The 27135-nt window shown below is 40.1% G+C and overlaps 1 protein-coding gene across 1 annotated transcript; it reads right to left on the bottom strand.

Moving 5' to 3' along the window:
- Positions 1–449: 449 nt before the first annotated feature.
- micu3a (mitochondrial calcium uptake family, member 3a) lies at positions 450–27109 on the bottom strand. Its single transcript, XM_070918938.1, has 15 exons — positions 26846–27109; positions 22797–22944; positions 21387–21418; positions 20746–20824; positions 17969–18016; positions 16685–16767; positions 15209–15280; positions 13851–13892; positions 11677–11772; positions 4762–4856; positions 4442–4613; positions 3904–3912; positions 3122–3230; positions 2824–2981; positions 450–548 (listed from the first exon to the last, which is right to left on the bottom strand). The coding sequence occupies exons 1-15, from the start codon at positions 27107–27109 to the stop codon at positions 450–452; spliced, it is 1506 nt and encodes a 501-aa protein (XP_070775039.1).
- Between the last annotated feature and the right edge of the window lie 26 nt (positions 27110–27135).

Raw genomic sequence — 27135 nt, 5'->3', positions numbered from 1 at the left:
AGGCTGGTCAGAATAAGTAAAATTATTTTTAAAAATGTTTTTATAGCTTATTTGAAAAAAACAAAAAATAGAAAAAATGATTAGTTGCAGTTCTAGTGGCTGTTGTTGATGAGCCATGATTGGAGAGTCAAGTCATAGCGTAATCTAATTCCTTATTGTTTTAATACACTGTAAATCATACTTGGCATGACTGGCATCAGATCAAGATGACTGGGAAAACAGAAACCAAAATAGGAATGGTGTTGCTCATTATCAGCTTGCAGAGCGTCAGTCAGCCATGTGCGGTCATGCTCGTAGTTAGTATCTGCTTTGGAGGTCCTTTGGAGATCTGCCCTTGAAAACTGCAATGTTGTTAACTCAGGCCACTGACTATAAACGGCAGAGCTCAATTCTTCTTCTTAATTCTTCCTTCATGTTTCATCTCTCATCTCATGTTCCTCTCTCCTCCTCTACAGCTTCTCCTTGTACCTCCTCCACAGCTGGTGCACTTGTCTTCTGGCCTCAGAGCGAACACAGCTGGAGAAGGAGGTGTGGTGTCTGCCCTTCACCTGGTAAACACAGAGCAAAGGGAGGGAGCATGGTCATGCTGGGAGCCAAATTCAGTTATTTAAACTGTGAGTTATACTGGAGCTAAAGTGATAACAAAATATTCCAGTCTCGAGGAAATTGCAATTCTTGTTTCTGGTTGAAAGCGTTGAAGTGAGGGAATACGTTTTCAAATGTTCAAAAACACAATTTGTAGCTGTCCACACGTTCTGGATTCTCCAAAATGAAGAAATTCAGGAACCCACTGTTGCAGCTCTGTGCTACTACTGACACACTGCGTAGCAACGTACAAGCAATGGTTAACATGACTGTGAAATGTGATGAACAAATCTAGACCTTTAAATCTTAAAATGGTGTATATTATGAAAGAGAGACTTAGCTAGCAAAGTGAAACAACAATTCATCAGGTAACTGTACTTGTTCTGTAATGAAGCGGTTACCACCTGAGGACAGCTGAGTGAAGATCATAGGTTAGGTTTAATGGTGGAAATTGAAAGACCATTTAATCCAGTAATACTGCTCTGAGTAAAAGTCATATTCCAAGTCAAAGAGGAAAGGTAAGGAGTATGGTGATCATTTCCAGATATGGGGTTAATATGTTTTCAAAACATTACTCAATATCTAGATTATAATATAAAAATAACATTAAAATGATGAAAACAATGAACATCATCCAGCTTTATGTTGTTGGTGGTACTTATCTGCTTGCCAGCTCCCTCTTCAGACAGGATTTAAAAGAGGTGGCGCGCTCCACAGATTTATAGCCCTGAGAGGTCAGTGGATAGACATCATAGCAAAGAAGAGACAGGGAGGAAGAAGGGAAACCACGGGGGAGAGAGGAGGCAGGGAAGATGTAAGAAGGGTGGGAGGGTGCAAGTAAAGCAAGGAGAGAGGGAGAGAAAGGCAGAACGATGTTAATAAGCCAAGACTGTGAGGCCAAGACTGCATTCAAAGAAGCACATAGGGTCATAAATGCAAACTTCCAGGTTCACTGTTGTGCAATTTTAGTAACATGTGCGTGGCACATATGGCAAATTGTAAGCTGTATCATAATACATCACTAGAGGGCAGCATCCCTCCTTAGAAACAACACTATGAAGTCGCTCAAGGGGATTTCCAGTTCATTCAGAGTTTTTCATCACTTCAAGTATTTCAATGAAGTTGTTACCAGCTTCTTCCTAAAAGCCGTCACCCTACATGGCCAAGATTCAACCCCCTGACAAAAAACACAACCATATCAACATTGTGCCATTCAGATGTTTTTTTTTATCCCTGTTTAACTGAAATCTTCCTTAAGGTCTTTTATCAGCCTTATATATTTTTATATCTAATGGATGGATTTTATTATATTCAGTATAGTCTTTGCAGATGCCAGTGTATATGTTACCTATGACATTTTCAAAGTCCTTTTTCTTCTGTTGACTCCATTTTGACCACATTATTCATTTCCTGTAAGTACTTGAGTTTGTTTGCAGTGGAGGAAGGGTAATATTAGCCGTTGTTGTTTTAAAACCCATTTACAATAAATGGAAACACGCTTTTAAACAGCAGGCCAGTCTAGTTGTTATAGAGACTATTCTTCTGCTGGATAGCCTGAGTTTGAACCAACAAAGCCCCTTTTACAAAAACAGCTGTGAGATTTCTGCGTTAAAGCTGGTGGTTATCCCTGTTCAGATTATTCACTACTGTCCACATAATGTTATTTTCAAAATGTGTTAACCCATGACTCCATACTTCAGCACAGGTGAAGGAAGGCTGGATGTTGTATTTATGGTAAAGATTAATTTTGTTATTGTCCTCAAGATCATTGTAATTCTTTGCATGCTTGACCTGGAAATCACATGGGTTTTGTTCATGCTTCATAAAAGAAGATTCCTCTAACTGTGAATTTCACCACGACATGAGAGATGATATTGCATCATCTTTATCAGATTAACAACTTAAGCTCTTGTTCATATGTGACCTTGATACAGAACATAATACGATTTCTAGGTAATGCCGCATGTCTCAGTATTTTCAGATTCCTGTAAATCCCAACAATCTCTGTGTATCTTTTCTGTAGCAGATCTTGACCTCTAACCTCCATATGGAGGACGGGGATCAATAAACTCTGACTCATCTTCATGTTCTCCTTGCTGTGACTGGCTGTAATTTAGTCTCCTCTTAGTCTTTTTCATGTGGAGTTATTTGGACCATCAATCAGTCACTTTCCAAGAGCCAAGAGCACTTCTTTTCTCTACTAGCTATCATGTTTCTGTTCTGTTTCTGTTTCCTCACCCTGGCTCCCCTGTGCAGACGGTCCTTCATTATCCCGATGAACTCCTTGTAGGAGAGCTGGTCGTCGTGATCGACGTCAAAGATCTTGAAGATGGTGTGCACTAGGTGACGTGTCAGCTTCAGCCCAGTGGCCACATACACCGCTCTCGCAAACTCATCTGGTATGAAAGGGCAGAAACAATTTTGATGATTTCGGCTGCTCATTGCACACCAGGCTTGAAGGAAAAACACATCATCTATGTGTGTAAACACAGACCCTCAGTGCCTGTAGCCCCAACTGCCACTGCTCTCCTCCTACCTTGTCCAATGGAGCGAGCTGCGAAATTGTACATCTGCATGGCGATGGCAAAGTCCTCGAGGTTGTTGAGAAACTGGAAGAAGGATCTGAACTCATCAAAGGTGATTCCCTGAAATACCAGAAAAAACACAGCAATGAAACTTAGAAAAAGACTTAAGTATTGATGAAAATGTCATTCTCTGGAGAAAAACCGCCTGAGTGTTTCAGCACAGACTGCCATCATTGCCATGCCAACATTCCAGGAGGCACATCCACTCTGCTTGTCTGAAATATTAACGAACCAAAATTTAAAAAAAGCAACTGACCACAACTAATACTACCATTCAATAACCGAGAGATTCACGAAATAGCCCCATTAATAACACAGAAGGTCATTAATGACAGGATTGTGTGTTCATGGTACATTTCAACAGCAGCCTACTTGCAGTGTTTCATGACCCTAGAGTAGCTGCATACAGTAATAATGCTGAAGCCATTCAACAAGTAGCTGTAACCGCCACATGCTCTTTGCTGTGAATCCAGATCAAACCTACAATGGCTTGATTAACAGCAAACACTATACAAAAATCCATACATTGAAACAAATAAGGAAATGCATTGCTTGTAGGTTTACATGAAAAGATGCAGGTTAAAATATCCAGACAAATACACAAAGAACTAGATAGCCTTAACCTACACATCCCTTGCATGGAGAAACAAAGAACATGGCGACCTAACTAAATAGCAGGATAGACTAACAGATTGTAACTGCAGGTTGTGTGTTGTACGAGGTGGAAACCAACCTCCTGCTTCTTCCACAGCATGAAAAGGAAAGAAGGGAGGGACAGAAATAGAGTTGGGTTGCATAAGAACTACATGCCAATGTATAGCTATAGATAGATAGATAGATAGATAGATAGATAGATAGATAGATAGATAGATAGACATTCACATGTAGCTGGAGGTGCAGTGTGTGTGTGTGTGTGTGTGTGTGTGTGTGTGGTCAAGTGGAGCAGTGGAGCGCTGAAGTGTGGAGAGCCACAACAGCCTCAGGCAGAGATAGTGGTGGGAAATCACGGATGCTCTACATGGCTGGAAGGTGGGAACACCCAGACAGCAGGAATAATAAATGAAACAGATCTGTGAATGGATATCTGGTGTTATCTAAAGATAAAACCCTGGTCAGAACTGTATTGTAAATATGTACAGCATTCTGTAATATCACATTTTCATTTTTATTCCATTTTTAGAGAGATTACCAGTTGAGAGTATGTTCACAGCTGTTGATTTGTCCGTGTATTCCTCTCCTAATAAAGAACTGTGTGCCTGGATGTACTGTACCTTCTCGTCAGGTATACACTGGCGGACATTCTCCAGGTAGGCGCTGATGTTCTCCACGTTGGTGAAGCGCAGCAGGATTTTGGCAAAGTCTTCTTCACTGATGGTGGTCATCCCTTTAGAGTAGGTCAGAAACTCTATTTCCAACACCTCTGTTTGAAGGTTATCCATAAACCTGAAAAACAGCAAGGACAGGAGAGAAGAAGAAAGAGATTTTACTCCAAGATTTATCAAAAGTAGCATGTTTCTATTTTGTGATTTGGTTAATATTGTTTATAGCATTAGCACACATTTGATGCTTTCCACTGTATATGTTGTAGTACCTGTAGAAGTCATCAAATGTAAGCTCTGCCTTCCCTTTCTTCCCAAAGAAATGGACTAATAGTGTGGTGTCGATGGTGATGCTCTCATCTGCTCGCTATGAATCATCAGAGAGGGAGGAATAAGAGAGAGGATCAATGAGTGACTAATCAATAAACATCAAGCATTGTGGTTGGAGGAGAAGCAGTGGGTGGGACGAGTCCATCATCAATCCAACATGGCTAGCAGGAAGCAGGTGTCCGTTGCACGTGTGCAGAACGTGCACCAGCTGAGCAACATCAAACTGTCAATCAAACAAATCAGCTCAGACAAACAATCAGCGGCCATCATGACGTCAGACGTACCAGTCTAGGCAGCAATAACGTTTCAGTTAAACCTCTGAAATGGGAAAAGTATCAATATAAATAACAGGCGGGATCAGTACATTGCCGCCATGATGGCACAATTAAACATGGTAGAAACATTTCAGTGGAAGCTTTCAGTGAGATAAAGTGTAGACAGGTAAAATGGGGTAATGAGGAAAAATGGACAGAAAGGTTTCTTTCAAGATCATCCTTATTATCATCAACTAAGTAAGGAAATAAAATGAGAGGTATGGAGCTATTCTTTTCCCATGCTGCCTAGACTGGCGAGGAGTGTTGCTGTAGCAGAATGAAAGACAGACCAGTGCTGGTCTGGTGAAGACACAAGAAGTGCTCAGGTAGCAGCACACACAACGACACAGAGACACAGTGAAAAACAGTCGTGCAAGTATTCATTGAACCAGGGATGGGAGGGTGGCTCAGCAAGAAAGTAGGAAGAAGGAAGACAAAGTGTTGAAGAGGGAGAGTACAGTTGACAGAGAGAAACAGAGGAAAGAGAGAGAAAGAGAGAGGAGGGAAAGAAGACGTGTGCAAGAACAACTGAGGGCGAGACAGACAAACACACAACACTAAGCTGCCAAACATACACAGACACATTAAAGCCACCACATCCCATGCATGTCTCTGCTAATGCCACATTGACACACCCGAACAGAACCTCAAACCACAAACACATGAGCACAAATGCAGAGAATGTGAGCTGATTCCACCTTTTTCAACAGAATCAACAGTGTCATATTTGCAACTCTGCGCTGTTTATTCCTTTTTACATTTTTATTCCGTTTACATATTCTTCAATCTTAGCCCCTCTGTCTTCCCTCCACAGTTTGCCAAGTGTGTGTTTACTGATGTTTACGGATGTTTGTTTTGTTTGCTCTAATCTGTTGGTTAACATTTTCTTAATCCTTACAAAAACAAGGGGATATGGGTTCACTGTTTGCGTATGCTTATGCTTGTTAACATATCTATCTCAGAAAAAGGTGACTGTGCTTTCAAGCAGTTCCAGAAAGGACTCAGCCAGCGTTAGGGCAGAAAGAGAGGATGTTCTCTCTCCCTGCCATGCCCCACCCAGCCAACCCCTCTGTCCAATCCATGGCCATGCTGAGTATGCAGACATCAGATTGGGTGGAATCTCATGTCCTTTATAGGAGGAAGAGCATTTAGGCCATTTCCATCATCATCATCATCACCACCACGATGCCATTCGTGGTTCTACCTCAAGAGTAAAATCCTAAAATCCGATGTGGGACAAGAAGAAAATGTCAAAAAAGATAACACAGGTTTATATAAGGAATAAAAGATATGTTTGTTCAAGCTGGCAAACTACATAGATTCACATCGTTGACAGATGTTTTCGTTGTTGTGCTGTGACATAAAATGTGTATTAATTTTAGAAAAATTATAGAATGACTAAAGCACAGGGATAATGACGGAGAGAAAACTTAGCATATTGATCTGGGTGAGAACAAAGTAAATACTGTTTAGAGTTCAAGTTATGTTCCAAAGACAAGTTGCAAGAAAATCAGGAGAACATTTTTCTGTCATAACAGTGAAACTGATATCAAAAGTCACTGCCTGTGACTGATGCTAAAACCTCCATTAGTGAGTGGTTTCATATTTCTATTTAGAGGCCTGAAAAGGTAAAAATATCCATTATTTTGTAAGAAAAAAAGCAAACATGATGATAAATAATAACAATTTTATGTGGCAGAAAAGCATTTTTGTTCTTCTTTCCTAACTTGTCGATCATATTTTCCCAGGTTGGGAACCACTGGGATAGATTATTGGTAAACTAAAAACACCACTGGCTAAGCATTCAAAGCAGTTAGCCGAATCAGATCGTGTGTTTCAAGTTTTGGTCCTTAAGGAAACCAATGCACACTAGTAATATTCTCTACAGTGAGATGTAGTTGATTAAGGCACTGACCAAACTCCTAACAAAATGCCTTGTAGATCTCACTGTAATGGAAGCAGATTGGTAACTCACAGGATTAAAATGTCTGGGAAAAAAAAACATTAAAAGTAAACCCTGTTTTAGGACCACCAACATTAGTGTGACTCCCAACATTCAGTCTGTTTCTGATTCACTTCGCAGTCTGGTCTTCCAGTCGTTGATTAGGGACTTCATATAAACACAGACAAACTGAAACAATTACAGACTTACCATTTCACTGTCTTGATTTCTATGTGTCACTTATTTGAGGGTCTTTTCATTAAGCCTCTGATTACGGACAAACAGGACAAAAATACTTTTGCTCTTTTATCTTATAACTGACGCATTACTGATGTCTTTATGACACACGAGCTGTTCATACATCTAGACAGCATCCAGGTGGTGTGCCTCTGCCTCTCTTCCCTCCTTTTACCATATCCCTCCGATCCTTTTCACAATTGCAAAAGTGTTTGCTTTGCTGTTTTGCTATTGTATTGTTAGGAATGCTAAAACTAAGACAGCATAAACTAAAATCAATTTGCTCATCTTTTGTAAATTAATAGATGTGGTTCAGGAATTCATAATGAGTCTGATCATTGTCTAATCACTGACTTATCAGTTGACCCCAAGAGGTTTAAATGTGTAAATCCAATGGGTCAGGTGATTTAAGTTGAATGGGTCCGTGTGGCACTGAGTGGAAGGTACTTTGGTAATGGTGATAGATTTTAGTTGAACTGAGAAAACTAGCAAGAGAGGTTATTGATATTTAGATGCCGTGCACCCTGGGAAATGAATAAAATCAATGAAATCAAATATGGAACCAGAGGTGGTCATCTTCATCTGCAAGCTATGGACCAGCTGTTCTCTTCTCCCCGTCACCACTAAAAATGATTATTAAAGCTGTATCAACTGACTGGCCATTTGGAGGCTGCAGAACAAGCTGTAAACACATTGGTATATTATCACCTCATGAAGTTGCTATGGTGAACATGTTAACATACATTTGGAGTTCGGCCACCAATATTCACTCTCCTTTTAGCTCTATTTTGTTCTCCAGCAACTTTAGCAAATTTAGCTGCTAAATGCTCCACTATGTTCACCAGCTAGTGGCTGTGTCTGCTGTTTGGTACTGGACATGTGGTCTACAGTGGGTTTATCCGAGCTTTTCCGCTGAAAACAGCTGCCTGCTCCTGCTGAAAGCTAGGCTGATGAGGCCAAAACAGTAAAGCTGGGGCCATCAAACCAAAACCAATGAGCTAAAGCGCTTTGTAGAGCAGAGGGAAACTTCAGAGTGGAGTGATAATTCTCTGCAGGTTCAAGTCTTAATAATAATAATTTGATCCATTGTTAATATAAAACAAAATGATTACTGCAGCTTTCTTACTGCTGTCAAGGTTTCTTCCTTACTAAAGTTAATGATTGTTTTGATAATCGTACATAACTATCACTTATCTTTATATCAGATGTCTGACCAAAAAAACCCACATTGTGCTGTGGTGGAATTTCACTCAAAAGTCTCTGTCAGTGAACAGAATTTGTGTTTCTTTTTGGTTGAATTTAAAGCCAATGTATAATGTAAGAAATCATAAAAAATACTGGTATTAATATCAACCCTTTCTAGAACCCATATCAGTCTAATCTTGATCATAACATCTTATCATTCCTGGAAGTGTGGCAGCACAGGCATGAGCTCAACATCCCCATGAAGACGTAATGGTTACCACGCCCACAAGGCACGAGCAAACACCTGGTGTATGCATGTGTCTATTTGTCCGTCTGTGTGTGTTTGTGTGTGAGCTTCAACAGACTTTGATCATGAACCTGAAGGTTAAAAACAGTAATTACTGATGTAAACACTTAACGGTCTTCCTCACCCTCTCTATCTGTGACTAATACCTCGGAGGAAGAGCTTATAGTCGGTCTTTAGTCAAGTCAGTCAGACAGTCAGTCAGTCACACCTTCCAGGGTAAAAACAGCTGACCCTCCCTTTCCCTTCCCATGACCTGTTTGTCTTTCTCCCTGCACCTCCCTCCTTACTTCGTCTCCCACCTTGTCTCTTTCCCCCTCCTATTACTTCTCTCTCTCTTATCCTGCCCCTGCTCTGATTACTCTGCTTTCCTTTCTCCTCATACTACCCGTCAGTACCTCCTTCACCTGACAAACATAGAGGTGAATTGCTCTTTCCTTCCCTCCCTCCTTCTCAGCCTGTCAGTCAGTCCCTCCTTCTCCAGACAAAAGCAAAGAGGTATAATGGTGACTAATCTGTTGAGTAAACACATCTCTCTCTAAATACAACCTGCTTCTTTCTTTTCCCCTAAATGTGCTTCCCGAACTTCTTTTCTCCCCACCCACTTTGTTCACCAACATTTGTTCTTTTCGCTGACCTGTCCCATCTTCTTTGGGCCTCTCTCACCTGTTTGTTGTCTCTCTGATTTTATCTCTTTCTTTTTTTTCCTCTTCACCCCAGGCTTTCTTTTTATCTGATCTTATAGATTTGTGACAATTCCAGTGTTTTCTTTCACTTTTTATTGTGTCCCCATTTCTTACTTTTTGTTTTATATATTTGTAATCTCTCGCTCTTTTAACGTCCCTGTTTTTCTTCCCCCTCCGTCTGATCCGTCTGTTCTTTCCGTCTGACATTTCGGCAGATGAAAGGCTGCTCGGTGTAAATACAAGGTCAGTCCCATTACTCTCCACTGTCATTACCTCCACCTCAGCTTCCGCTGCCACCACAGCACATAGCCTGTCATTACTCAGCTAGCATGCTAGCACTGTTAGCTGTTACTAATCATTACCAGCATCTTAACCTTGTGATAGACATATCAGGAAAACAGTTTGTGTTGCACATGAACAAGCTAATGAAAAGGTAAAAATCACTGGGAATTTTCTATGAAGCACAAAATGCCAAAATGTGAGATTTTGCAGATGGACAGTATCTTTACCTTTTTGATTTTTGTCCTGTTTATCCGCTTGTTTTTAGCAGATTATTATTCTCGCTAGCGACTGACTTTGGGATCCCTGATTTTTCCTCCAACCATGAAGTTGACTTTTGTTTGTTGTGAAATGTCTCGATAATTATTTGATAGAATGCCATGAAATTTGGAACATACAATCAAAATCCCCATATGATGAATTATAGTAACTTTGATCCCCTTACTTTACATCTAGCACTTTCTAATTTGGTTTTTGACCAAATACCTGCAAAACTAATGCCATTCTTTGCGTTTAGTGCTAATTAGCAAATGTTAGCATTCTGACACACTAAACTAAGATGGTGAATATAGTAAACATTATACCTGCTAAACATTAGCATTTAGCCCAAAGCACCGCTATGCCTAGGTACAGCCTCACATAGCTGCTAGCATGACTGCAGCGAGACTGAGGGTTAGGGTTGTTTTTCTGTCCACAATGTTTGATAAAAAACATTTAAGATGTCTAATCTTGGAAGTAGAAGCTTTTGAGGGTTGTTTGAAGGAATCAATAGCCTGCTAGCCACATGTAGTTCAGTTCAACATTTGGTTTGAATTGCTGATGTAAGTGATAACATTTTCTTAAAACCCTTCTGTAATTCAAAGTATAGAGGCAACAGACTGCTGTACTCAAAATTACTCATAAATTCTACGTGCTTCAGTATAAGTGCGTGGTGCTATAATGATCAGGGTTTTTGTATGTGCTCTGCACTCAGCCTTATTATCATTTTACCACTGTCATTAAACATGTGCTGTAAACTGACAATGATTTGACACCAAAGCTACAACACTAGCCACAACACTGCACAGATAACAAGGCACAGATACACATACAAAAGCTTAATGAGGAGACCAAATGACAGAGGGCAGTTGAGAAACAGAACAGGTTATTAGAATATGGACATTGGATTTATGGACAATAATATCCATCATCTAACTAGCATTATTGGATCATCACTGTCACAACAGTACATATGCTACAAATTAGAAATAATAATCAACAAGAACAAGAAAGAAGTCCAAAACATTTGGAGGAGCCTCAAGTTTTTCCGAGAAAGAAATATTTTCCTACAACTTTCACTGTTTTAGAAGAGATCAATTTGATGGACATATTGTAATTGGTGGAAGACTTCTAGCTCATCCAAACAGAAATAATTTTACAGGGGGAAAGGCAATAGAGGAATGGATTGACAGTAGTTTCTGTACTCTACTTTGGTTTGTAAAACAGTGAGGTCGAAGTACGGCAGATCATCTAAATGATATATGAAGTAATGTTTAGGAAAGAAAGCAAGAGGGAAAGATGACAAGTCAGTCTATGGAAATTATCAAGCCAAACCAGAATAAAAGAGTTGGGGTGATAATAACTTTTTACAATAAGCCCATATTGACAAATATTTTTGGTTCTTGGTCCATATGAGCATTGAGCAGCTAGGCATGATTGCTCCAGAAACAAACATTAAGGCCTTCATGCTCACGTGTCAAATAAAGCTTTTATTTTGAAGGCAAAGATTTCTGGTCTTATTCTGGCCAAGCTCAATGCAGCTACATTATTCTGAATCTATGGATCAACACTAATTACAGGGAACTGATGAGGATGAGTGAAGGATGAAAAATGGAGGGATGTAGGGACAGAGGACAGTTGGGTCTGTGTACCTCTGCCAGGTCAGAAAAGAGGACTTGACTGGCGCTTCGCCTCAGAACGTCCCAGTAACTCCGCGCCACAAACTCCTGACTGTCTTTTTTTAGCACCTGTAGGAGCGGTCAAGCAGGGCCAGGGTCAGTTCACCTCCAACCACTTAAGGAAGTAAACTTCAGCTTCCAACATTTACTATCAATTCTCAATATATACAAACAGATTCATGAAGTTGACTCTTGTTTTAGAGAACCAATACTGCATATTCATGAACAGTGTCACATACAACATTCATACTAACACAATTCTGATCTGGCATTTGGTGCTCACTGAACTACCTAATATGGGAAACCTTACCCATTCTGTTTCAAACAAAACAGGAAGGAAGGGAGGATGGGTCAGACTTAGGCAAAAACTCTTGTTTTCTCTATAAATGGAGATATAGTACAGTACATCACAGATAAAGCAAAACAAAATACAAAATAATGGAAATACAGTGGTTTTGGAATCAGCTGTAAGACCTTTATATTTAAATAACTGCCATTTGTTACTTTGCCTTTGTGTTGAGTCAACAACGAACACAAGCAAAATCTGAATAGAAATCTAGCATATCTAATTGATCTCTGAGGCAAATACACGTTTTCCTTTATTAGTCCTATGATGGTGAACCAGCAGAACATATTGCTGTCCCAAACACCACCAAAAAGAGCTGGTTCTGTTTGAGTGTATTCTGCCTTTATAAAAGACAACCCATGGTACTGAGCTCCTGACCACCCACCTTGTGTCTTCTCTCCAGGGAGAATGCAGCAGCAGCCATTTTAACATGACCTTGCACCGCTCTTAACTTCACAGTGACAATGCAGCTATCAATCACAACACTGACAGGACAAGAAGTGTCAGTCTGTGTGTGTGTGTGTGTGTGTGTGTGTGAAAGAGAGAGAGAGAGAGAGAGAGAGAGAGAAATGAAAACTCATAGTCTGAATAGAGACTTCTGGCTGGAAACCTAACAGTTACTGGACAGTACACATCCACTGCACTCTACTCAATCTCCATTAGAACATATTCATTACCACTCAGTGTGGGCAAACTTCTACAGTGATAATCAATGTACCTCAAGGGGAAATTAGGACCTAACATTTTCACACTCATTTGAGTATTGATAGTGTCCAAATCTCATGAATTAGTTTTCATTGTATGTAAGAGAATAAATCCTTCTGTCAATTGAATTTCATCATGTAAATGTGAAATGTGCTCACACAATAGAAGCAACTCTCTGTCTGTAGTCTAGACCTCCTTCAAGAAAGATCTCCTGCTCTCTCTTTGAATTAACAAATCTCAGTAACACCCCCAACAGGAACACACACACACACACACACACACTGCCAAACAAACAGCACATGTCCTAAAGCGGTCTAAAATGGACAGTGTCTGATTGTGTTTAGAGCTTTAGAGTGCCTCAAGTCATTCTAAATCACATCACTCTCTTTTTGTAAGAGTTCATCTCCCCTGACCCCTTAAATCTATTACTCCTCTTCTGCCATGCCTCTCTCCATTCATCCCACCCTCTGCCATCATCCCTCGATCAATCTCTCAGCTGACCTGACAGATGGACACCCTGTCTTGAAGGAAGTCGTTCTCGATCCCTCTCATTCTTTCTATCCATCCGTCCTTTCAAGGAGTCTACTGTGTACATTTTACTGACAACAGAGGATCAGGTGGACTGGGTCAGGGTTAAGGCTTTTTCAAAGACCAGGTCAGGACACAAAAGTGGTTGACAGGGGCATTAAACAGAGTCCTCACATCCCCATATAACTGACATTTACACCTAACAAACCTACTAGAGTCCCCAGAATGAGGGAAAACAAATATTAAATTAGTGAAAACAGGGTGAATTTTACTTGATTAGCCAGAAAGTTCAGAAGATATTAAAAAACAAAAATATTGTTTGTAAAATATCTGTCTACCATGACTGCTTAACCTTCATCACCATGTTTAAGTCCCAATTGTGGTATTATCTTGTAAAACTGTCAACTATACTGCCTTTTGTTTTTCGAATGACACCATGTATCTTGTAGCAACCCAGCTGACAGAAACACCTAGCTCTCTGTTGCTCTGTTCATCCCTCCATCCATTTCTTTAACTGTCTAAAGAAGAGCAGAAAGGAGACTAAGGCATTATGGTTTTGGATACATACGCTGTTCATGGGGGCAACCTGATATCCATAGAGCTGCATACTCTAACACACAGAGAGAGACACATGAAGAAGAGAAAGAGGAGGACAGAGCATGCAGTCAGAGAGGAGGAGGAGGAGAGAAGGTAAAAGACATGTTAGTACATGCGAGGAAAAAGGCTGTGGATACACTCTGCAGGGATGTGTCATTTTCAACACATCTGTGATTACATTTGAGAACAACACACACTTTGCATTACAACACTGCACTTCCCAGACATGATTTTGTGAAAGTGTAACTGTAATTTTGTTATTCAGATTTATCTTTCCTTCATTTCAAATGAACTGTAAAATGTGGGTTTGTCAGGTTGTCAGCATTCATTTTAATCAAAGTGTCTCTTTGGTTGTAGTGCAGTGTGTCCTCTGCCAACTTAATGAGTAATGAAGAAGGGAAACCTCTGCGACCTGTTAGCTGCAGATAAAAGGTGGCAAACATCTGGGCCAATAACCATTCGTTAATGACCTATTAATAATTGAACATTCTTATTATAGACCAACCAATAGTGGATTTTTGAAGAAAATACAATATCTTTATTTGAGAGTTCCCAGTTCCCAGTCTGGCCAATTTATTATTTGGCTATAATTTTGCACACACGCTTCATAGATTATTAAGTTTACACTTTATGCTTAGCTATCAAGCCTGCAGATATAAACATAAAACACATAATTTAACCAGTGTAGTAAAGCAAAATGACCTGTGTTGTTCCAAAACTTCAATCACAGAAGTGTTGAAAAGGCCAAATTATTTTAAGAGTGTATCCAATTTAACAAGTACACAGTAGGGAAAACTGTCACAGTAAAAACAGAGAAACCACATTGCCAAAAACAGTTTGTATTAGGTGGCATGCACTCAAACATGGTTACATGAAGGGTTTAGCTCACTTAATACCTGCTGCTTAAATACAGATGACAATTAACTTGGATGATGATGTGTCATTTTCAATACGTCCACATGTACAGTTTGGCACAGCATTTGTTTTGTCCCTTCAGAAACCTTAAAGAGGTAACAGGAGAGGTGTTGTGCCACATTACACTCATGGATGTATTAAAATGCCATTTTAAGAAGGAAGTAAAATACAGTAATGTTTACTTTTTTACTGTTATGTTAACCTCAATAAGACCAGGACATTTTGAATCTTGTATTTCAAGTTTAGCCCACTGATGATAACAGCATTACTGAAGTCCATGTCCATAAATCCATGCTCATTCCACTGTTGGCTGTACTAAGGGTAATTAGCGAAATAACTGAATTTTACATCCATACATATGTACCTCTCTTCACACGCAAACACACCCTCTTCCTCCGTTACCGACGTTCTTACCAACTGTGCTGACTTCTCAGCGTCTCCTTTCCTCCCTCTCTTCTCATTTTTCTTCCGGAAGATCTCCTGAAGCTGTAATGAGAGAAAGAAAGATCTCATTGACAATTCAAAGCCAGATTCAAAGCTCTGTTTGAAGCTTAAATGTTCATCTGTACAGACATTCACTGAGTTCACAAAGTCATTCACTCTTTCATGCTGGTCTATGATGTGATTCAAGCATTGGCCTTTTGATAACATGATTAGGTGTTTTCTAGTTTGGCTTTCAAAGGGACTCATGGTCAGATATGTTAAAAGGTAAATCAATGCTGAATCACATCGGGCAGAAAACTGCAGCAGCACAGCAATCAGTATTAGTATCTTAGTATTACAGTTTTTCTTAATATGGTAGGTGGCCATTCCTTTGTGTATCATCAAATGCAGCCTTTATACTTCATACACTAAACAATTTTCCATTAATCAAAGAAAACACTGCAATATAAATTAGAAAGGGATATCTCAAGGAACATTTTAAGAGTTGTGATCACAACGGTTCATTTGGGGTTTATTTAAATTAAATATTGTCATTTTTGGCAAAGTCTGAATTCAAGACAACTGAAAAATCAAATCTATTGCCAAACCCGCACCTGCCCACTCCCACAGGATCCTCAGCCATCACCCCTGACTCCCATCAGCCTCCACAGAGATTCTGATCACTTCCTGCCTGCAGCAGTGTTTGTTTTCAATTGAAAATCTGTTAGTCCCATCCCACAGGGAAAGACACATGTAGCCCTTATAGGTTTTTAATCTAAAGAAATGCTATTACAGTTAGGCTGCTCAGCTGTTTAATAAGCTGTCTTCAATAAAGAAAAAGAAAATCAGCTTTTAAATGCTTTCAATGCAGCTTCAGCTTAAGGCAGTGGGGAATTTAAGGTAATCGTCCAGTCTAAACTGTACTAAACAAAATCTATGTGACTGACCACACCACTAGTCAAAGAAGAGACAGGAAAACAGAGTGAGCGTGCCAGAGGGACAAACTAAACTGAAACAAAATGTTATTTGGTATCATATTTGGTGGCAGTGGTTTATTGGATGGTAATATATTTACATGCAAATATATTATATATATTATATAAAACCCAATAATAACAGCCCCTCATATTTTCAGATTTTAAAAAATCGTCCTGTGCTCATCCTGAGATGATGATGCTATATTCCCAGTCAATTTCTGTTGAGTTTTGTGGGATCTCAATTCTGTTGTCTCTCTCTACTTCTGTGTTCCCCAAAATGTGTTTTTCACCTGAATTCTCGCATAATGGAGTCACATTTTCAAGCGGAATCTTATACATCATACGGTATCTCTGTAAGCACTGATAGTCACTTTGCACTCATTGTCAATATTTTTAATATCCTAACCTTGCCCTTTTGGGATGGGAGTAAAAGGTAATGTTAATAATAACATATAACGGGATGGATTTTCTCTCAGTATCAGAGACTCACCACCAGGAACTCCCTCTTGTCCACCATCTGGTTGCCGTCTGCATCAAACATATTGAAAGCAATCTTAAAGCCAGCATGGGGCTCTGGAGAACAGAGAGGAGAGCACATAGGGTGAGTGTGTGAGTGAATGCATGTGTGCGTGTGTGTGTGTTAAAGTCAATTTTAAATCCACAAATAGCATGAGAAGAAGTGGTATACAGGTTAGAGAGGAGGAAGATGGTGCAGGTGGATAAATCTATATGGACTATGAGCTACAGTTAACATTTTTTTATACCACAGATAAAGCTTGGGTCACTCATGTCTTCATTTTGAAAATACCAAGATGCATGTTTGCTACAGATGAACCAAAAATAAAACAAGAATTCTCTCTACTGTTGCCTATGCTGGTCCTTCGATCTGAGTAAGAAAATCCAAGATATCATACACATTCATTTAGTATTATTATTGAAACTCATGCAGGTATGAGGAACACATGACTAGTTTGAAATTTACCAACTGAATTTCAGTCATCAATAACAGTTGTTCTATTTACTTGTCAGATATGAAGTCACTGCTCTTCCTTATCTTTCCATCTGCATTTCAAATTAACATTGATTAAATTGATCAAACAGCAACAACACAAACGCTTTCCTGATTAATGTTGTCATGATTAATGAGGCTGCCCTCCCATTTGATGTGTACACACACTGAGCTGCATTAGATGCAAAACTCCTGTGACTTTCTCTCAGAGGAAAAGTTGCTGCAATTCTCATTTTATTCAGTTAGAAAAGGAGAATAACATCGACACTGATCATTTACAGAAGAGACAAATACTTTAATTCCTGACTTAGAGGGGAAGAAGAGCAGACATAGTCAATAATTTCAAAGGTGTAATGATGAAATATCTTAATACATACTGCAGGAAATTGCAGAGAGTAATAAGAAAAATACTTTTACTTGATGAGTGGGCAATGAGTGCAGCAGTTTTTTTGAGGAATAAGCGTCACATTCCTGTCTACATTTAAGTTTTTAAAGGTTATAAGTAGAGGTATTTTTTCCTTCTCTCTCACAGTTTCTGTCTTACCCCAAGGGGAAGGGGAAAACCACCAGATTTGTGTCATAATTGCCCCTTGTTAAGTTGTGGGTGGGCCTGAGTATAGTTCATATCATGTACCTTAGCTAACCTTGTTCTCCCAAACAAAAGCACAGCATACTGTTAAAAGTAAAGCGAGAGAAAGATATAATAACAAAGTAGAAAATGACGTGGAGCGAAGGAGGATGTGTAGAGAGACTGAATTGACTCACTTGTAAGGATGCAGAGCAGGAACAGGTACTCTGTGTATGAAATGATGCCTGGTAATGAGACCAAGACAGAGAGAGTTAAAGAAAAGGTCACATACAACACACATACACACGCACAATGTTTACAGATGTTCAAAGACGGTGGGCCTCCTGACACACACACACACACACACACACACACACACACACATAATCCTTCCTTTCATGACGATAGCATCTTAAAATGTGTCTTCTGGAGCTGAGCTGCCAACAGCCATTTGGCCACACACCGTTTCTTTTTCAACACCCCAAGTGTCCAAAGTAAAGACACTGCCTGGTAGGGGTGCGTGCATGTGTATGTGTCTGTGTTTGGATAAGCAGGTGAAAAATGTTTTAGGAGATCATCCTTTCTTGCCTCGGGCCCATTTAGGAATCTTTGTAGCTCCATCTCATCTCTCTCGCCCTCTTTTTCGCTTTCTGTCTGATCGTTCAGATAGTTCAGGGTGACTCGCTTGAGTGTTACGGGAGACTGCTTTCCCATGTGTGTGTGTATGTGCGTGTAGGTGAACATGACACCAGCTAAGGCCAGTGTGAGCCTTGTGTTTTCCTGATGCTTGACTGCTTTGTGTAGAGGAGCTGGATTGGAACTGAATTCTCTTCTTCCCCATGTATCCTGAGCTGTGCAAAGACCAGGAGATACACTCTACTCAGGTTTCTAAAATCCATTCTGCGTGTTTACACTCACATACTTTCAGTCATATGCTGCAGAATAAAAAGGCGGGTTAACACTGATCCCCAGGTAGTAGTTATCATTAGGTGAACAGCTTTCAGTCAATGATCAGTCTAAACAAAAGTTTGTTTAGTTTGATACAACTGTTAACATATTTACTTATAATTTATTTCTGCAATTGATTTATATTTGCTAGAGTGTCTATGAGTTTGTACATTTTAAAGTTCTATGTCAGTCTAAAATTGGGCCAACAACTGTAAATTAAAAGGTTGGTACAGTACCTTCCATAATATCCCTAATAACCTACAAAGTTAAACTGATGTTTTCTGCAGGAAATCACTTGTATTCATTTATTGTCCAACGTGAAATGCCACAGACACTAAGTAAAAACGATAGCCAGTGAAGAGAGTTAGGGATCAAGATACCAAGATATGGGACTGTTCTAGTCATAAATAATTATTTTAGCACAGGTAAAAGATAAACCATAAACTCATTATACTGTACTATAAGCTGATATGTCTGACAGCTGACAACATGGATTTATATTTACTGAGCTATAGTCATGACAGTGCTGAATCTGATGTTTCTAAACCAAAGTAAGAACATTACTGTAGTAATGGTTACTGTGTAACACACGGCCAACCAATACTGACATCACACTGACACAACACACACACACATAGTCAACAATGTTCGGGCAACACTATGCATTCCTTTGTCTGTCATTCTCAGAAATCCAAAGCCATCCCAAGGATTTTAACTGTCCTCGCTCGTCATGGTATGACGAGGAGAGCATGTCCTGACACACACACACACACACACACATACATATATGGCTTAGTCACATGACTTATATGAGGGACAGCATTGTAAGAAGGTTGAACTGAATAAATGTGTGAATGAACAAATGAGTGGTTTAAAGGTAATAAAAACAAATAAGCATAGAGAGGTACTGTTCAATGCTGATGGTGTGTGTGTGGTCTTGGAAATGTGCCACCAGCAATTTGAATAGACATGCACTGTATATACCTACAATGTCTTCCTCTTACCATGAAGATAGGTTTACAAACATTCTCTCTTTCCTCTTTTTCTTTCAGCTCTCTCCCTCTACTTAGTCTGGTTTTCTGTATATATTCATTCCTTTACACTAAATCTACTTCTTCAATTTCTCTGCATCTCCCCACTCCTCTTTAATGTCTTTAATGTCTCCTTTTCACTCCCTCACTCCTCATTCTTCTCCTGTTTTTTTTCTCTGCTCCCCTTTCTTCTTCTCTCCATCTCTTTTTTCAATTCCTCTCAGTTTTCTCTGTTTTTCTCTCTCAATCTCTCTGATTAAAAAAAGGATGAAGGCAATGCTCCTGGATACTGGTCCCTGAAGTGTAAACGTAACACACAGAGGGTGCATTATATTTAGCATCTCCCAGTGTGTGTGTGTGTAATTATCACTACGGGGACTCACTCCCAGACTGTGTGATTCCTCTGTTACACACTCCTGAAGCAAATGCTTTAATTAGGGGGAGCTACTCTCCCTCTCCCTCTCTCTTTGGTGTTGTATAATTTGTTCTGTTCCCATATGCAAAGAGAGGAGGAGAGGAGGTTTATTTTTAGTTTAGTTTTTTCAGCAGGTTGTTTGGCTGTAAGGAGGGACAGCATGGCTCCAACCCCGGATTAGAGACACCTACAGTGACACACACACACACACAAGCTCACAAGCACTATTTAGTCACACATCGGCAGGTAAGCCCTGGTATACATATGCACAAGCATGTGCACTAAAAAAGCTGCAAAAATGCAGTAAAATGTGTAAAACTGTTCCTCTCTTTCTCCTCATGTCAAGAGAAAAATTCAACTGTACATAAGTTGTAATGAAATTAATATATTGAGTACATTTATAAAGCATATTAAACTGTAATGGCTAAAAAATGCTGACATTCACTGACCTTGTTATTATCTGACTGCTACTTATTTACTGTGTGCGTTTGTATTCGTGAGTGCAAAGGTACTCAAGGTGCCTTTGCTCCTGTTTTTTTTTTGTTTGTGCATGTGTGTGTATGTGTTCTCTCTCTCCCACCTCGTTCCCTCAGGTTGCGGAACAGTTTGGAGGATCCTCTCCATACTGGCGGAGTGTCTGTCAAAATCTTCTCCAGCTCCTGACACACGCACAAAAACACAATTTACGAGTGAGTTGTCTCATCAATGTAATTTGTTTCAAATTAAAATTAGAACAGAAACAAGTGTTCAAAAAGGTGAAGAGATCTGGATACTCTCTGGAGCTACTGTATATATCACACTGTAAACACCTGGACTGCTCTGCGTAGTCTAATGCAACAGAACGTTTGACCCACATAAGTAGCCAATAAACTCAAGACAGATGTCCTCTACTTCACATATTGTCTCAGAAATTACTCAAAATGTTGACTGTGTCTCTTTTTATTTCATTTCTTGTTTTGTGCACCAATGCAATCTAAAAGATTTCATGTCTGGAACAGCATCCAGAGTTAAATTCAGTGAGGAGGCCAGTAAAGGCGTCTCCTTTGTCTTCTTCTTTCCGATAATTAATGCTAACTAATGCTACATGTAGAACTTTTACATTTGCATAAAGAAACTCCTGGCAAAATCAGGATTTTAACTTTGCAGAGTCTACAAAGTCTGCAACAGATGCCTGCAACAAGGAGGAGCAGAAGAAAGAAGCATTAACAGTGTGTCTCCCACCTGTTTGGTCAGGGACCTCCAGGGCTTCTTGTCTGCCAAGGAACGAGACAAAAGAGGAGAGAAGAAGAAGGGAAAGAGGAGAAGAGAGTTTGGGTGGGCTTGGTCAGATAGCATCTGTATGATCTAGAAATGGGTCTTAATGTGCCAGGTACAGTCACAACAGACACACACACACACACACACCAACACACACAGACACACTCACTGTATATACACTGTCATCATCACAGGCCCATTTGTACCGTCTAAAGTGCTCCGTGCTTGTCTTTGTAGTATGTGGAATGTCCCTGTAAAAGCACATACTACTTTTGTTCTGTTTTATACAACAAAGTTCATCTAATTCAACTTCAAAGGGGGCATTAGAGAATGTCGGCTGCTGAGAGGGTAGGTGCGGCTGTATCATATGTCAGTGAGCCAGGGTAGATGTAAACACACACATACAGGTGCAGAGTTTGCACGCAATACAAACACGTGCCCACTGAGGAAAGGAATGGTAGCTTTTTTTGGTCAGGTGTAACTTGTGAGGACATTTTTAAAAAAGTTGTCACAAAGGAAAAACTAAGTTAAGTGTCTGGTTTAGATATTTACTGGTTAAGAGAAAGGGTAAATGTGAGCAAATGGAATGTGAACAAGTCGAGGAGTGTGTGTGTGTGTGTGTGTGTGTGTGTGACTAACATTAACCTCAGACTAAACAATAGCTGTAAAGCCATCTGCTTTGAGGCTGGCTGGCCAGGACTAATCTGTTACGACTGGCAGCAGGCTGACAGAAACAGCAAAGATGTTTAAACCCAGGATTTTAAAGTGTTTTAACACTTGGTTTCAGTTAAAAGAAAAAAAGGACCTATTTTACACCTGGCACTAACATCCATATTGGGAAATCAATTTTAGAGAGATGACCATCAACAAATTAAAAACACATCAAATTTAGTTGGTTATCAAATAACATAAAGACACATTTACAAATATGGAAATTGCATAAATGTAGCTTAACTTTAATATTTGGATCCAACCAGCAGACAAATGTTCAGTAAAATAGATACTGTAAGATGGTGAAAGAGACATTTATATGCCAAATATTTTAATGTCAAGTGTAAATGTAATCAATCAAAAGCTAGATACAATGCAAATATAAGTGATATGTTTATATAAGGTGAAAGTGGGACCGGGGTAATAAAAATAACTGTCTTTAAGAATTGATGCAGATAGGGAATGCCATTTTCTAAGTGAAGTTCAAGGATATTTTGGGCCAGGAAAGCATGGTCTCTACAATACACAAACAGCAACAATGATCTACTCTAGGTAAGTCTCAATTACATAAATACAAAGCCCATTCATTTGAGTACATTCTGTCCCAGGCTAAGAGTTTTTAACCCGAGTGTAAAAGCTCAATTGTGAATGTGTGAAACATACTTCTAGGTTCGCTCATGGTGACCGACTCGATGAAGTTCTGTGGAGTCATGTACAGCTGCCCTTCATACTCCACAGAGCTGAACGTGCGGAAGCGATGCTCGTGGGACGACATGTACACGTCTCCGTCCTCAAAGTCAAACGGACGTCCCTGCAGACACAAAAACACAACGCAAAACAAAATCCACTGTTATTGACAGGGTTGCCCTCCTGATTAGCGGCACTATTTTTTGTTGGCTTAAGTATTTTCAGGATATTTCTTCCAATCAAAATATGTCAAGGTGGCAGACATTTGAAAAGAAATTACAATATTACAACAAAACAACTATCAGTAAGGCTGGGAGAAGGAACAAGTGCATTTTGGTTATTTCATTATTACATGGTTATTATTATTACATTACTCACGTTATGAAAATCATATTTAGTGTAGGCGATTTAATCAGCAGATTTAAATAATCCACACAGTGCTCAATGTTAATTTGCCCCAATGATTATAGTCTGATTGTGACTTCCCCAGCTGTTACAGCTTTTTGTGATGAGAAAACTCTCTGGCCTCTCAAACAGACAGCAGAATCCAAACTGTATGTGCCTCTTCACTGTTTTTGAACCTCTATAATGAGGAGATCCATCTATACTTGGCATCAACTCTCTCCATTTAGCTCTCTGAGATTTTAAACAGTCAGCACCTCTGGCGCAGTACAATAACAGAACAGAGGCACACACGAACACACACACAAATACTTTGTCACTACTTTCTACTTGATTAGCATCTCTCTCTCTCTCTGCGAGGAGCCAGTGCTTCAACTTGATTAGCTGCAGTGTATGAGAGCTGCTACGCCAACAGATTGTGCTGCATGAAGCTGCGTAATTAGCAGAGAGGTTTCCAAATTTAAACCTGTTTGGCCGCAGGGCCCAGTGCACCGAGGTTCCTGCTCAGCTCAGCTAACATGCTAATGAGCACACAGATTCATTCATAAAGCTTTGATGCTGTCTTCACCAAGGGGGCTTTTGAAGGCATGAATAGGAGATGAGCGCTCAGCTTCATAGGAATGCACTGTAATCAAGTGTAAGAGCATAGACGCCCATGGCTTTGACTCTCACTAATGAAAGAAGTTTAGAAAGTTCTGCAAAGGCAGCTAGGTTCACATGCCATGCTGCATGACATGATGTAAAAAGTTATGTCAGCTCCTTGGGGGGAAAAAAATTAAATGGCAGTGATTTGAAATTACATGCAGTGTGGAACACTGTGTTCTTGTGTAGTTATAATGTCATGTAGCCACAAACCTGTTCCTGCCACCTAGTCTTGTTCTCCTGACTGCATAGCAGATGCTCCAGGTGTTTTCCTCTCAGGCAACCCAGTGTTCTCCATTCACAGCTGCAGCTTTTAGTCCATCTCCTCAGTTTTCTCAGAGCTAAACTGTCCTAACCCTAATCTTCATGACATCATGTTTAGTATTTTTCAGTTATGTTAATTCAAAGTACAATCTAGCCAGCCAATGTTCCAGCAGACATCAACCAGCTCTTGTGTTTTGAGGTTGCTAAAACTGTTTGTCAGCTCCTTTTCTCAATTGCTAGGCAAACAGGAAGTAGCAGTTTTCTAATGCTGAACTGGTCTCTTAGTCTGTGCCTCTGAGACTAACAGTATCCAAACTGCTTGGCTTTCCTTAACCTACATGAGGAATTCTTCCAGCACAAACAGGAAACCAGCTGCCAGACTTAAAACATTCCCAAGAGGTCCTGTGTTTGTCCTCGCACCAAATGCAGCCCAGCATCACTATGGTGGAGCCATTGTCTCCTCACGCAATTCTACATGTAGTCTCTAGTGTCAAGACTGCCCATCAGCCTACCAGACCTCAAGCCACTCAGTATGCCAGTCATTCAGAACCCGGGCAGGATAATTTTCTGGGGTCTTGGATAACCTAATCCTTCTGGACCCCTTTAGGCCTGTTCCCGAGAGCAGGCACTTCTTGCTAGCTAGTCCTCGACTGACCCACTCTCTTGTTTCATGGCAGTATGGATTTCTTGTCTCCTTTTATAACCACTGTCTTGTTTCTGAGCATGTAAAAATGTAGGTTCCCCTGCAGCTTTTCTCTTTTTCCCTGCAGGTAAGTTCTCTCAGTTTCTTTAAACCTAAAAATCCTTACAGGCTACTTTTACTGAGTAACAGATGGCTGTTTTTCCCTTTCCCCACCGGAGCTATTCTGTTCCCAAGTTGGGTAGCCTGCCTGTCTTCTTATGGGCTAGCTCTCCTGCATCCAAACTACCCCTCCTTCATCCCAGTGTCCCAACAGGCAACATTTCTACCCCTGGCAGTTTAGAATATCTCACCTTACAGTTACAATTTAACATTATTGATTGATGGCCATTTTTACCACAAGTTATAAATTGATTTACTACCCTGCAATAAAACATTGGTACTGTATCAGTTCATTTCAGCAGGCCTACAAAAACAGCTGTTATTTCAATGTGCCAGATACATAATTAATCAACACTGAGTATATTCTGAAATCAAGTTCTATCTTGGCTCATTTCCAAGTTGTGGCTTGAGTGTGCTCATTTAGCTAAATACAAGTGTTGCACCAGACAATGTTAAACAGATCTGGGCCAAAATAAGGATATCAGGACATCCCTATGATCATAAAGCAGATAATATGTATATATAATATTTGTTCACTAGTTAGCTGCCTAACATCTAGTGTTGCTGTTAAGTTAGTAGTCTTTCTGAAATCTAGATGTGAATATTCATGTGAATGTGCTCTGAATTATGATTATTTTTGAGTACTCTGTTGTCTCTGGCTGGTGTCATTTATACATTACTGCTGGATTCCCAGGTAACTTTTGGAAGCTACTTGTCAGGTCAGTCGGGGGATGTTCTACTTGACTTGAGGGACTACAAAAATGGTGGTTAGATAAGCATTAAGTAACGGTGCATTCCTAGTAACAACTAAATATGATGCACCACCTGAAGGGGCAAACACTACTGTAGTAACTAATATGTTCATCACAAGAAAGAAATGATGAGCAATTGGCTTTGTGCCATTGACCACCTGATTGAGGAATGATTCTTTAATGATTAATTGTTATTTGGTTTTTATTTTAAAATAAATAATGAGAAAAACAGAAATGTACTCAGCCATAAAATAGTGAATGAATGCATGCATATACACACACATACAGAAATATATGACTGTGTAGGCACATTATGCATACATCCATTAAAGTAGCATAAATATTTACAGATACCTAGGACTTCTTTTATCGACTAATTGTTTGGTCTATAAAATAGAGAAAAATACTCATACTCATAGTTTACTTAAACCCAAGGTGATGTCTATAAAAATATTGTTTTGTCCAACCAACAGCCCAAAGACCCAAAACGTTAAGTTTACTATCACACAAGACAAAGAAAAGTACAGCACGCCCTTACAATCCTAGAGGAGATCTAAAGGATCTCAGTACTTCTTCCACCACTGGATACTGGTTTGAAATAGTATCTGTCTGTTCTCAAGTAGCCTAACATTTAATAATAATAACTAATAACTAGGCCTTGCAGGAACTAGTAAGTACTACCTAGGGATCTCAGTCCCTGCACACAGCTGTCTGACTGACAGTAACATCCTCACGTGCTGTCATTTCAGCACCAGCTCGAGAGGAGAGCGCCATTCCTGCATCTGCGCGCGCACCTCGTCCTGCAGCCAAACAGTGAGCGAACTGCTTCCACTGGGCGTGATGGGGATGAATGACACAGTTTAACCAGAGAGGAAAACAGATAAACTGCCAGCCACACCATGGCTACAAAACAGAAGTAGGCCCGTCTGACTGGCCCTACGTGGGTCTAATCTTAGCGGAAGGAGATGTGAAAACACTCGGCGCTCTCTGCCTTTTCTCTCAGTGGACTGTGGTTCTTACTCCACAGTCATCCACACAGAGGCCCCTATGTCAACACAGAGGACAACATATTTTCTGCCAATGACCTACCAAGTCGCGACGTGTCATTAAAGCCGTGTTGTTACCGTTACCAGTCGCAGCGCCGGTTTAAGTCAGCCTCCTACCTTCTCCTTGGCTTCAACGGTCGGGATGAACGGTAGCAAACCGTTGATGCTGTGACTCCCCATCCTCTTCCTGCCTCTGCCGCTCGTTATATCGTTGTAGAAGTAAAGCGCCACGGCGCCTCCTGTTGCAAGACACATCCCGACTGCCAGGCACCTCCGTGTCCCTCCTCCACTGGCCGTCTTACCACCGACAAACTCGTTTCTCGCCGCCGACCAGAGGTTTAGCTTTCCAGCCAGCGCTGCCACTCTGCGGAAAGCGGCCATTGCTGCTGTTGTTGCTGCCGCCGCTC

This window comes from Enoplosus armatus, chromosome 2 (genome assembly GCF_043641665.1).
Source record: "Enoplosus armatus isolate fEnoArm2 chromosome 2, fEnoArm2.hap1, whole genome shotgun sequence".
Taxonomy (NCBI): domain Eukaryota; kingdom Metazoa; phylum Chordata; class Actinopteri; order Centrarchiformes; family Enoplosidae; genus Enoplosus; species Enoplosus armatus.
The sequence above is the reverse complement of the archived record's forward strand: the minus strand, read 5'-3'. Positions and strand labels throughout refer to the sequence as shown.